At 36.4% G+C, this 12,792-nt stretch overlaps 1 protein-coding gene across 10 annotated transcripts in view; it reads right to left on the minus strand.

Annotated features, from left to right (window-relative positions):
• The window catches only part of CCDC171 (coiled-coil domain containing 171), a 364,663-nt gene that overhangs the window by 225,880 nt on the left and 125,991 nt on the right, over window positions 1–12,792 (minus strand). For 9 of the 10 annotated variants that reach the window (XM_059924676.1, XM_059924681.1, XM_059924684.1 and 6 more), the window contains 3 exons: window positions 5,041–5,147; window positions 3,192–3,281; window positions 2,143–2,343 (listed from right to left, as the gene is read on the minus strand). In XM_059924676.1, the coding sequence (XP_059780659.1) occupies window positions 2,143–2,343; window positions 3,192–3,281; window positions 5,041–5,147 (398 nt within the window). The remainder of the gene's footprint in view (window positions 1–2,142; window positions 2,344–3,191; window positions 3,282–5,040; window positions 5,148–12,792) is intronic. The other variant, XM_059924677.1, reaches the window with a different exon arrangement.

The raw sequence follows: 12,792 nt of genomic DNA on the forward strand, positions 1-12,792 counted from the left end.
CAAAAAACCAATATAAAGAGAAGAGCATTACCCAACTCTGTTGAAGAAAAAGTTATACCAATATCTGTACTTTATATGCACACAAGTATTCAGCTTTCCTCCTCCTCCAGAGATTCCAGTTTACTTACCACTTATAGGAAATCTATCCCAAGCCCCTTAGGCAAAGCAGACAGTGATATGAAAGAGATGGAAGAAGGGCTCATTTTTCTTCCCCACTTAGAAGTTCATACCGTATTTGGCACACTGGGCATTTGTAGGTGTTTAAATATTACAAAGTTAACAGTCCAAAAAATGGACATAGCTGCCCAAGATATACTTTCAAAACTGTCCAATTAAAAATATGCCAAAAAAATCTTTTAAAATTATATTGCCATTGTCATAGTTAAACCATCCATTGTTTAATGACCTAGAAACTCTATACTGTAAATTCAGTAAAAAGCTGATCCCATCTTGAACACACAAGGAGAGTTTACTTACTAAAATGCTAAATGGCTCTCTCTATAAGGCATTTCATCTATAAAGTCAAAGAATGGAACTCAAGACACGGTAATTGTGAAGCTGCAAAATGAGTATTTTATGTAGATAAACTAAGTTCCCTCAAGATTTTTTAACAGATCAGCAGGAAAACTTTTAAAAGAAGAAAATTTAAGAGGAAAAAAATAGGAATTCTAATCTTCCAGATAAGAAAAACTGAATGTAGTATATGTAAAGGTTTTATAGTTAGAAATTGTGGTGAAAAGTTTTCCAGTATATATAAAATTGTGCATCTTTAATTCTCCCTGTATGTCACCTTAGTTTTTTTCCAAATATAACAATTTAAAAACCAAAAAATTTGAATATATAGTTACATCCACAAACTTGAGTTAGGCTATCAGAAGAGTCTTCATAAATATGCTATGTCTTTTTCTTTTTTAAGCAATTAAAGATGTCTTTTGCATTTTCGACTAAGTTGAGATGTTTAAAAATCTTATTAAATATAACTAACCAAACAGAATATTCAGGCACTAAAAATCGTTCCTCTCCACATTTTGCCAAGTGATCTGGTTCTTCCTAAAGGGTAATTCACTGTGTTGCCATCATGTCCTTTTGCTTGGGCTGTGATGAACCATGCATGATAATCATCCATTTGGCGTGAAAAGAGAATCTCAAGATCCAAAATCAATTCACACATGTTGAACTCAACCACAATGCTGTAGACATGCTGACTTTACAGTACAGTCAGGCTTCTAGTTTCCTTTACTTTAATCATTATCTGATGTGTAGAACAATTCCAGTCCCTTCATGTGGACACAATTTAAATCCCAGACTGTAAGAAGAGTGGAAAGAATGTTTCCTTTTTACTCTCTTGGCATTCATGTTCGTATTTGTTGGAGTAATGAACTCAATATGCAGGATGACTCAGATAAACTAGCTCCACACTAGCTAGACTGGCTCTACCTCCCAAGGGTAAAAGAAAATATAAGATAACAATTCTACTCACACAGGCTCATACAGTTATATAAAAGTTTGTCATAATATTTTAAGAAGCCATTAATAAATTAACACAGATAGGTAACTCTCAAGGGCATCCAAACAAACTTTTAACTTTGTGGGACTTGTATTTTTCTAAATTTTGTTTAATATCCTACAATTATAAAGAATAAGATGACTGTCTATTAAAGTAGATATTATTCTTGTTTTGCAAATAAGGAAACAAAGATGTGGAGAGACCAAGCTATGTGGCTTGTCCCTATTCACAGTTTGTAAATAAAAGTACCTCTATCCATGTCAATTCTTTCTAATTACAAAAAAGATTCTTTCCACCATGGCAGGCTACTCAACTACTGAAATAAAAAATAATTTTGTCATTGGTAAACAGGACTGTTGAGAGCACAGCTACTTGAGATCGGATGTTCTAATAGAGAAAATTACTTGTACAAATGATAAAAGGGTTAAACTACTTTATTTCTCTCGCAAAATAGGATCATACAAGAGTAATGGAATGCCTGATTTTGCAGCTGGCATGAACATTTCAAAATAGCTCAGAAGAATTTTTTGAATTAAATCAAATAAGAATAAAAACAGACACTTGACAGATGTAAACTTCTAAAACTGAGATAAGTGCAAGGCCTTTCCTGACAGTCATCTTGTCTCAGGTAATACCTCGGTATCCTTACGGAAAGTCTGGGAAAGCTTCTGCAGCTCACTTTCAGATTGGGCTGCTCGCGCCTTTTCTTTCTCCCAACAGTGCAGCACATTTTGTAGTTCCACTTTTAAAGTGCTTATTAGAGCCTCTCTGTCTGCACATTTAGTGCGTAAATGACTTAACTCTTTATTGACATCAGCCAATTTATCCTGAAGGTCCTGTTGGAGACACCAAATAAAGAGATTGTATGAAGATGATAACATTTAAATATAAAATGTTAATTACTTACTCCAAAAAGCTCTTTGAAAGAGCTTTCCTTTCAACTCATTATAAGAATATAACTTGGTAGCCCAAAAACTTTTAAATAACATGTAAATAACATTTTAAAAATAAATCTCTTACATTTACTATAAGAACATTTACTTCCCAATGACATTCCAAATACCAATAGAAATCTCAAATACATGACATAAAATTCTGCTGAACTATTTACTCCTTACCCTTAACAAATTCTATTCAAGTATGTCCATGACAAACGACATGAACCAACACCAAAAAATTCCAACTCTGAACGTTGGACTAGTACAATTTTGCAAAGATGTAGTACATAAGACCAGCACAGAAAATAAAATAAACTGTTGCCCTAGACCTTAGCCAGGTGTGGTCACAGCCCACTACTAGGCATGATGTACTAAAAACAATGGCTCCACCCCAAAATGATGAAAACTGACTCCAAATACTGATGTGCTATGTAAAATATGTTGAATGTGTATCTAAGGCTGGATATCAAATCTTAAATCATTTTTTGAATCTATGGTAGTATAATTAAATCTGAGAAGTGAATTTTTCCTTTAACCAAAACAATTTCCAATCAAGTTTTATTTTTTTAATGAAAAAACATTCTTCTTACTTTGACCAACAAAAAAAATATTTTTTAATTGTATCTAAACATACTTCATAAAAAATAGGAAGATATATTTTCAGATATCTCTACTTAAAAATATTCCCTAAATAATTATATTTGTTTCTTAATAAAAAAGGAAAAAGTTATTCTAAATCACAATACCTTTATATTTTTAGTGTGAGATTCTACCTTCTGTTTGGTAGACTCAAGTTCATTAGATGCCTTTTCCTTAGCATGATTCATGTTGCTTAGCTGATGAAAGAAAATGTAAGTAAACTTTTAAAATATTTTTCAACGGTGGGTAACTCAAAAGCTAATCTTTAAATGTTTTTTATGCAATTACTTAAATACAAATTTTTTATAGTAATCCAGAGACTTAAAAAATTATTTCTTCTGGTTAACTATGTAATTTCTGTCCCAAGTTCACATGGCTAAAAAGAAAAGAAGGCATTCAAGCTTAAAATGTGGGTAATGTTACTGTGTTTTTACTAGATATCTGGATAAAGGATTTCATTCTTACTGTAAACAAATATAACTTTATTCTTAAAATCCTACTGGACCAAAATGCCAGAAGCAGTGGTATCTATACAGAAAGAAAAAAGGACAGACCAGAAGACTGTTCTTTCTACATCACGAGAATATTCACTGGTCTCTCAGTCCATATGACAATTTCAGGGTCGGTCACATGCTGCCCTACTGGGAAGGCTTGTGGCAGGTCATCAGTTGGTCCTGCTCCGCTTGTGATTTATTTTCTTTGACAGTTCATTCTTCTTTCTGTCAGACTGCTCTTTTTGCTCTCTTTGCAGCCACCCCTTGGTCTCCCCACTGCTGTCTCTGGCACTGGTTCACAACAAAGCGCATTACTAAGCCAAAGCCTGCTGAGTCGACTTTTCAACTGTGCTGAGGATCATGTGACATTCATCCTCCCAAATAACAATTCGCTGTGGGTAATATGTTCCTAGTTACCCCGCAGCTTCCAGACCTAGGCCTCAGAAGAGTTTCATAAACTACTAACAATACAGGTTGTCTTGTCTCACTGAGAAAGAGTTAGCAATGTTTGCTCTTTATAGAAATTTAATTATTTCAGTGGTCACTTTCTTTTATGCCTTTTGAACAATTACAATTACAGAGGGCATTAAGAAGACTCACTTTTCCTTCTTTATTCACCTTAGCAAACTAAAGTAAAATATGCCTCTTCTTATGGGAAATATAAGGGTTTCAAGGCCTTTGTATTACATAAAAGAAACAGATAAACAGAGGGATAAACACTAAATTCCATGCTATGTGGCTTGTCTTTGGTTGGAACAACTGTTTGTTGCTTTGCTAACTAATTGTGTTTAATGTAGTTACTTCATATTCTCTAATTTAACAAGATGTAACTAAATAAACTCTTCAATTTTTAAAGCACAAATTCATAAAACATTTTAATACCCAAGAAAATTATCAACCCACAAGTTAAACAATACAAAAGAGAAGATAAATAAAAGCATGAGCTTTTTCAATCAGGAAACTAAAAACCTCCAAGCTACATCAAACAGATATTTGTTTTTAAAACCTTCTAACGCTTTACTCCCTTTAGAGAATGCATACTAATTTCTCTCTTTTTTATTGACTTCTACAATTTGTAGAACTCCTAAGCCAAAATATTGACAAACCCTAAATTTCCAGTACCTATTCCAAATTTCATAAAAACACATTAACATTTAAATATAACATATGTTAACTAAATGAGTTGCATAGCTCTTTTGTTAAATTAAAATAGATAAATTATAAAGACCAAGAAGTGACAGTCTTTATAACTTTGACAATAGTAGTGTGACAGAAGAGAGAGTGAGACCCGACTTTAGGCCACACTTAAAGAAAGAACAGTGACAGACAACTTGTTATTTTTTGTATCTGTGAAGCTGTCAAATCAACATTCCCAATACTTTTGACCTTTGTAACAAGCAAGTAATACGTACTGCTGCAGGCCGAAGGCTATGTGTGTGGAGCCAAACAGTGCAAGTGTTACCTCATTAGATGCATCTTCCAGCTTGTTCTGGTAATCTGTCAAGGTACGCCTCAAACTCTCAAGGACAACAGAGAAGCTGGGAGGTTTATCTTTGTCCTTGTGGATGCCTAGAGAAAAATACAGGATGAAAATATACCATTAAAGTCGCAAAGGGACAAAAGCTAAGCAGACACAGAGATATTACAATTAGATATAGCTGAAAAGACATCATGATACACCGAGTAGAATCTTATTCTCCTAAGTATACTGCTGTATAGCCCTAGTATTAATAGCTTGTCTAAACAAGTGATCAAATTAAGTCCATAATATATCAAGTCCAAATTTATGGCTACTTAGTACCTTACTATGCCCACCTTGTAGTTAGTAGTAAAGCTCTTTTTTTTTTTCCTATTTCCAGGTAACTGAAGTATTTGTACACACCTGTTATCCACCAATTAAATAAACAGTCTATACTAAACACTGTTTGGGAGAGTTACATACATTTACTTTGGTCCTTGTGTCTCTGATCAGTCAGGTCTATTTTTCTTAAACAATAATTTCTTAACCCAAGAGCACATAATTTTCTGTTATGCTTGGAAATAATGTTCTTCAATCCTTAAAATTCTCAAGTTACAATTTGAAATAAATAATAAAAATACTATTATCTACATAGGCCACATCATGTTTCAATTAAAACCCTTAAAACTGACACTCATTGTAAAAATATGAGTATTTCCATATTATGCCCTCAAACCATTTTAATTCAGGTAGGCCATAAGTTAGTTGAGCTAATCAAGATCACATGGTCAAATGTAGTTTAATTTTTTTAAAAGATTTATTTATTATTTATTTATTTATTTTATTCATTTTTGGCTGCATCGGGTCTTAGTTGCAGCATGCAGGATATTTGTTAAGGCACGCGGGCTCTTCATTGTGGTGCGTGGGCTTCTCTCTAGTTGTGGCGTGTGGGTTTTCTCTTCTCTAGTTGTGGCGCACAGGCTCCAGGGCACGTGGGCTCTGTAGTTTGCAGCACTCGGGCTCTAGTCGAGGCGTGCGAGCTCAGTAGTTGTGCACATGGGCTTAGTTGCCCCTCAGCATGTGGGATCTTAGTTCCCTGACCAGGGATCGAACCCCGGTCCCCTGCACTGTAAAGCAGACTCTTTACCACTGGACCACCAGGGAAGTCCCTCAAATGTAGTTTAAAATAGTAATCCAAAATAATCAAAAGTTTAGTTTCAAAAACCACTTTGAACTGATTGCTTATTGTACTACTCATTAACTGTAAAAATTAAATAGCAAATTTTAAAACATACTTACTAAAATTACTTTTATTTGCCTATATTTTCTCCCTATCATATTTTACAATCTGAATATTAATATCGATAAGAAGCATTCACAATACCTTTTTTATTATTCATTGATTCATTCGTTCAACTAATTTAATGCATTCCTACTATGTATTAATCCTAGGCATTAGGCACATGGAGGTAGATAAGAATGGTGTAATCTCTGTTCTCATAGAATTTACAGTCTAAAAAGAGGAGGTAAGATTGTAAACAAATAATTACATAAGATCATTCATCCATTCTTCAAGTATTCAGTTGCTGGAACTTTGGGGAGAGGAGGGACAAAGGCAGTAATACAGGAAAGAAAGAATGAATAAAGGGGAAAAAAATGGTTAATAACAGAACAACTTTATTCATATCAGAGTATTAGTGATAATTATTATTTTAATTTTGGACAAAATGTTATTAATAAACTTATTACATTCACCAAAGTATAATTTAAACACTATCTGAAGTATGGGTACACCTTAGATTTTCTTAAACAGAAGAATAATAATTAATTTAAAAACCAAAAGTAATATGGAAACAACATATATCCCAGCTGGGGGTGGGGGGTGGGGGGGGCAGGAAAGACAGTGCTCTCAGCCGTGAAAATGAAGGAGACAGTACTCTTTGTAATGACTGTGAGTTGGAAAGACAACTCATTAAAATTTTTATTAAAGGTCTTACCAAATATATTTTTAAAAAATTGCTCTCTTGCACAAGATAAAAAAAGTGTAATGTATAATTCTTTTCTTCTGCTACTACACAAGTAGGTCATGAATAAACCATTCGAGGACACCCAGGAAATCTTAGCTTATACAATAAGGGAGAAAACTTGCTCTTAGAAATCCAGAAGAATAAAATCATCATAATATGGGTGTTGAGGAATAAGGAGACAAAATGCCCTCTCCTTACTGACTCATGCACATCTTATATTCTACACAAAAAAGTTTCTTTTCCTGAAAATGCTTTTACAATAAAGTTCAGCTGAAGTACAAAGTATGCCTTATGTCCCACCCACATTCATTATAAAAAGAAATACTTACTGGTCCCTTAACATGAAGAAAATATTTACAAATAAAAAGAAAGGGTTGCTCAGGACCCAGGAGCTTACTGACTAAAATTTTATTTAACCTAATAATATCCTAATCACTGCACTATTGCCCACAAAACAATAAACTATTAAAGCTATACTATCAGTGGATGGTCTAAAACCACACAGTAAAGATTAAAAAAATAAAATAAAATAAAATTTTAACAGTAGTCATAAATAGCTTTTCAAAGGTTAAAGTCCAAATGAAGAACAGAATGTGTCAGGATGTGTCATTTATACTTCAATTACGCCAACTCAAAAATCTTCTGAGTTTCTCTGTCCCTGTTCCTATACACGTGTGTCTCTATACATGGGTGCCAGCCTATACTTTCACATCACTGCTGCCTGTCTCAGTCTCTTTCTCACTTTTAAGTACGTTTCAACAAGATATACCTTGGCAAATCTTTTCTTTGAATTAGTAGCCCACAGGAGGGAGTGAGGAAGAAGAACAGGTCCCAAACCTTCTATTTAAATGTTCCCTTTTGGACAATCTAAAAAACTAAATATTTTTAAATGACTCAAATAAACCACTGTTTTTCAAGATGGTGTTATCACCTCAGTAACCCACAGTTCCACAGGAGAAACAGTAGGTTGTGATGAATGAGGTGAGTCTATTTCCTCCACCTTGTCAACCATTCTCTTATCTACTTCAGTATCCTGCAAGACCTCAATTATTAAGAAATAATGGACACAGACTATAAAACAAAAGACTGAGCTTTTTTAAAAAAAAAGATATCTGTTGTAGAACATGAGTAGTCACGTTCATCCTCAGAACAAATCGGAAAAAAAGAAAAGAAAACCCTGTTGTTTGATGCTGATTTTTAATCATGTAATAAAACACAGAAAATGACATTCAAATGGGTTTTTCACCTGAGAAAATCTAAATATTTAATACATTGATGACTAAGAAAATTCTTTTTTCATTCTAAAAGCACTGAATATAACATTTTGTTGGAAGTTATACTTTTCAAACTCAGACTACATTCCATATATTAACTTGTCTTATTCACTGAGATCATAAACAAACATCTCCATTATCTTGCAAACACTGGTACCCATTCTAGAGTTTTTAAGGAAAATGACTCATAACTCCTCTAACATATGGACAGTATTTATCATGTAAATTCTGCTCACCCACCTACTCTGTCCCCAGAAAGAGTCCAAAAAACACTTCCTTTACCAAGGTTTGAGAAATGTATTGGTGGGGGGAGCCTCAGCATCGTTGATGAGCTCTGTATGGCTTGGTAGTAAGCATCTAGGCCAGGTAGCTGGAAAGCCATGGATAACAGTGGGAAATGGTGCCGCAAAGCTGGGTTCCCTGAATTCAGTGGGGATGCTGGAATCTCAAGTGACACAGGCCAAGTGGTAGCACTTAATTTTCAGAGACAAAATGTACATGGTTACCATAATGGGCAGTGGATTCAAAGCAATAAACAAAATGGTTTTACCCACAGAGACCGCTGGCTTTGGCTAACTGATCATGGTGTTCCTAGGACTAAAATAGGCACTCTACTTGAATGTTACCCGATCTGTATAAGTAGAAAAGCTCTGGGTCTAATTACCAGAACTAGGAGTTAAATCAACACAAAAGACAGTCTTGGCCCTCAACCAATTCTCAGTCTTGAGCTAGTTCACAGACCCAGTGTCCCTAGAATAAAGAGGATGGATCCTCTTTAGGAATCCTAACATACTGCCAAAAGCTTATACTGTAAATCTTTCTCCTAGCCTTCCTCAAAGAAACATACAACCATTTACCCAGGTGACCATGTACTGAAGAAGGGGAGTTTCTCACACATACCATGGATAACTGGACACTGGATCGGAACTGACACTGATTTCTGGAGACCTAATGTGCTATTGTGGTTCACTAGTTAGGTAGGAGTTTACAGAGGTCAGTTTTGGCTAAGGTCTATCTCCACTGGGCCCAGTAGGTACCTGAACCCACATAGTTATTCCCTCAGTTTGGAATGCATTGTTATAAAAGACAAATGCAGAAACTGGCACAATGCCCATAGCAGTTACCTGACCCATGGAGTGAGGGATTTACAGAGGAAAACAAAACAGAAAAAAAGCAATTGGAAGTCACCAAAACTTTTACCTACCAAAATAGTAAATCAAAAATAATGCCACATTCCTGGAGAGACTGAAGAGATTAGCCCCTCTGTTAAAGAGTATAAAGGGGTGGAGATTCCAACCACATCAGCATTCAACTCATCTACCGGCTAGTGCAGCATACAGATGGGTCTTAAGGAATGATAGTGAATTACTGTAAGCATGATCACATGTGACTCCAACTGCAGCTGCAGTTAAAGATGTAGTTTCATTGTTGGAGCAAATCGATACATTTCCTGGCAGTTGGAAGGAAGCTATTTCTTCTATCCTTTTAGTAAAAATCACCAGAACAGTTAGTTTCTGCTTGCAGGGCCAGCAATCTACCTTCATGGCCCTACCTCAGAGCTATATCAACTCTAGCATAATCCAGTCTGTAGAAATTCTGATCAACTCTTCATTCTGGAAGACATCCCGTATTCCACTTAGTTCTCTACCAAGTTGATGATATCATCCTGACTGCTTGAGTTTAAGCAGGCCAAGTTTGGCAGATCCTTACAGGTGAATGATAGTGTAAACTTTTAGGATTTTGGAACAAAGGAAGCCATCCTCTACAGATAACTATTCTCTTGAAAATCAGCTTTCAACTGGCTACTAGTCCTTAGCAGATACTGCATTCATGCCCACCAATTTAGCACATGACCTGTGTTGCCCATCATAAAATGTCTGATCCACCAGCCCATGAACTTGGGCATGCATGATATCACTCTATCATCAAGTGAAAGTGGTATATACAAAACTGGATTCAAACAAGTCCTGAAGGTACAAGTAAGTTGCATGAATAAGTAATACAGATTCCCATGGGCCTTATTCTTGTTACATTGCTTCTTCCCTCTTAACCTACACCCTGAACCCATGGGAAAGTTCCCTATAACCAGTTGACTAATGGGGGGAAGGGGGTGGAATGGGCTTGTTATACAGATGTTTCTGTATGATGTGCTGATACTACTCAAAAGTAGACAGTTGTGGCATGACAGCCCTACTCAAGGGTGGCCTTGAAGGACGGTGGTGAAGCAAAAATCCTCCCAGAATGCAGTAATGGACCCAACCATCATTTTGTCTGGAATGAGAGATGACCAAAGGTACAAATATACACTAATTTGGAGGTAGTAGCTAACAGTTTGGCTAATGGTCAGGGATTCGAAAAGAACATTATTGGAAAACTGGTAACAAGGTGGTCTGGGCAAAAGTGTGTGGACAGACCTCTCCAGATGGTCACTGTGCCCAGATCAACTTAAGTAGAGGAGGATCTTAACAATCAGGAGGACAAGATGAAGTATTCTGTGGATGTCAGCTAGCATATTTTCCCAGCCACCTTTGTCCTTGCTCATCTTTGTTGCTCCTACAACACAGGAGTCATGGCAGCAAGAATAGAGGTAATGCATGGGCTCAGCAACATGGACTTCCATTCACCAAGGCTGATAGGATTACAACTCCTGTTAAGTGCCAAATCCACCAATAGCAAAGACAAACACTGAATCCATGATATGACACCACTCTCTAGTGGCACAGCCAGTCACCCTGTGGCAAGTTGATTATACTAAGTCATTTCCATCATGGAATAATCAATGCTCATTCTTACTAAGGTAGACACTCTAGAAAGACATTTTCCTTCCCTGACCATACTACTTCTGCTGAAATTGTCATGCATGAATTTACAAAATGTCTTATTCACCATTATGTATTCCACATAGCATTGCTTCTGACCAAGGAACTCATTTCATAGCAAATGAAGTATGGAAATTGGCTCATTTTCATAGAATTCACTGGTCTTACTATGTCTCCCAACACTCTGAAGTAGCTGGCATACAGAATAGTATAATGGCCTTTTGAAGATTCATAGCACTGGCTGGATGGCAACATTTTGTGGGACACGGATAATATCCTCCAAGATACAGTTTGTGCTCTGAGTCAGCAATCAATATATGGTATGTTTCTCCCATAGCCAGGAATCACAGGTCCAGGAATCAAATGTTGGAAATGGGAGTGGCTTATATTACACCTAATGATCCACCAGTGAAATGTCTGCTTCCCATCCCAGGAATTGTGGGCTCTATTGGTCTAAGTCTTAATTCCCAAGGAAGAAATGCTTCCACCATGGGACACAGCAATGGTTCCATTAAAAATGGAAGCTGACACTGTCACCTGGTCATTTCTGGGCTCTTCATGCCAGGAAACCAAAGAGCAAAGAAGGTTCTTCTATACCAAGACAATTGGTCTTGCTTACCAAGGGAAAATTGGTGGTAAGAAAGAGTATATCTAGAATACAGGACATCCCACAGGACTCTCACTTGAGTATACTCAAGTTCTGTGATAAAAGTTGATGGACAAACAATCCCACTTCTGGGTGTATATCCAGAAGAACTGAAAGCAGGGTGTTGAAGAGATATTTGTATATCCATGTTCACAGAAGCACTATTCACTATAGCCAAGAGGTGGAAGCAACCCAATGGTCCATCAACAGATGAATGAATAAACAAAATGTGATAAATACGTACAATGGAGTATTATTTGCCTTAAAAAGGAAGGAATTCCTGTCATATGCCATGTCATGGATTAACCTTGAGGACATTATGCTAAGTAAAATAAGCCAATCACAAAAAGATAATATATGATTCCATTATATGAGGTACCTAAAGTAGTCAAATTCATAGAAACAGAAAGTAGAATGGTGGTTATGAGGGGTTTGCAGGAGGGAGAAAAAGGGGTGGTTAATTTTATGTGTAAGCTTGACTGGGCTAGGGGCCCAGATATTCAGTTAAACATTATTTCTGGGTGTGTCTATGAGGCTATTTCTGGATGAGGCTGACATTTGAATCAGTAGACTGAGTAAAGCAGACTGCCCTCCCCAACGTGGGTGGGCCTCATCTAACTCACTGAAGGCCCAAATAGAACAAAAGGCTAAGTAAGAAAGGATTCTTTCTCTCTGCCTGACTATCTTCAATTGGGACATCAGTCTTCTCCTGCCTTTGGACTCAGCCTCAGACTGGAACTTACACCAGGGTCTCCTGTTTCTCAGGCCTTCGGAGTCAGACTGCCTCTCCTGGGACTCCTGATTTCTCAGCCACCTTAATTGTGTGATTAGTTAATGATCTCATTAGAAATGCTGAGCCCTCTTAGTGCAGTCACTTCTTTGGATTTCACAAACCAAAGCTATAAGCATGATGAATTAGGACACATTTGGTTTGTAAACCTCAGTGAATTGGGAGGTGAGGGAAGCAAGAGAGAAGAAACTGGCAAGTG

Source organism: Balaenoptera ricei, chromosome 6, assembly GCF_028023285.1.
Source record: "Balaenoptera ricei isolate mBalRic1 chromosome 6, mBalRic1.hap2, whole genome shotgun sequence".
In the NCBI taxonomy this organism is placed as follows: Eukaryota; Metazoa; Chordata; class Mammalia; order Artiodactyla; family Balaenopteridae; genus Balaenoptera; species Balaenoptera ricei.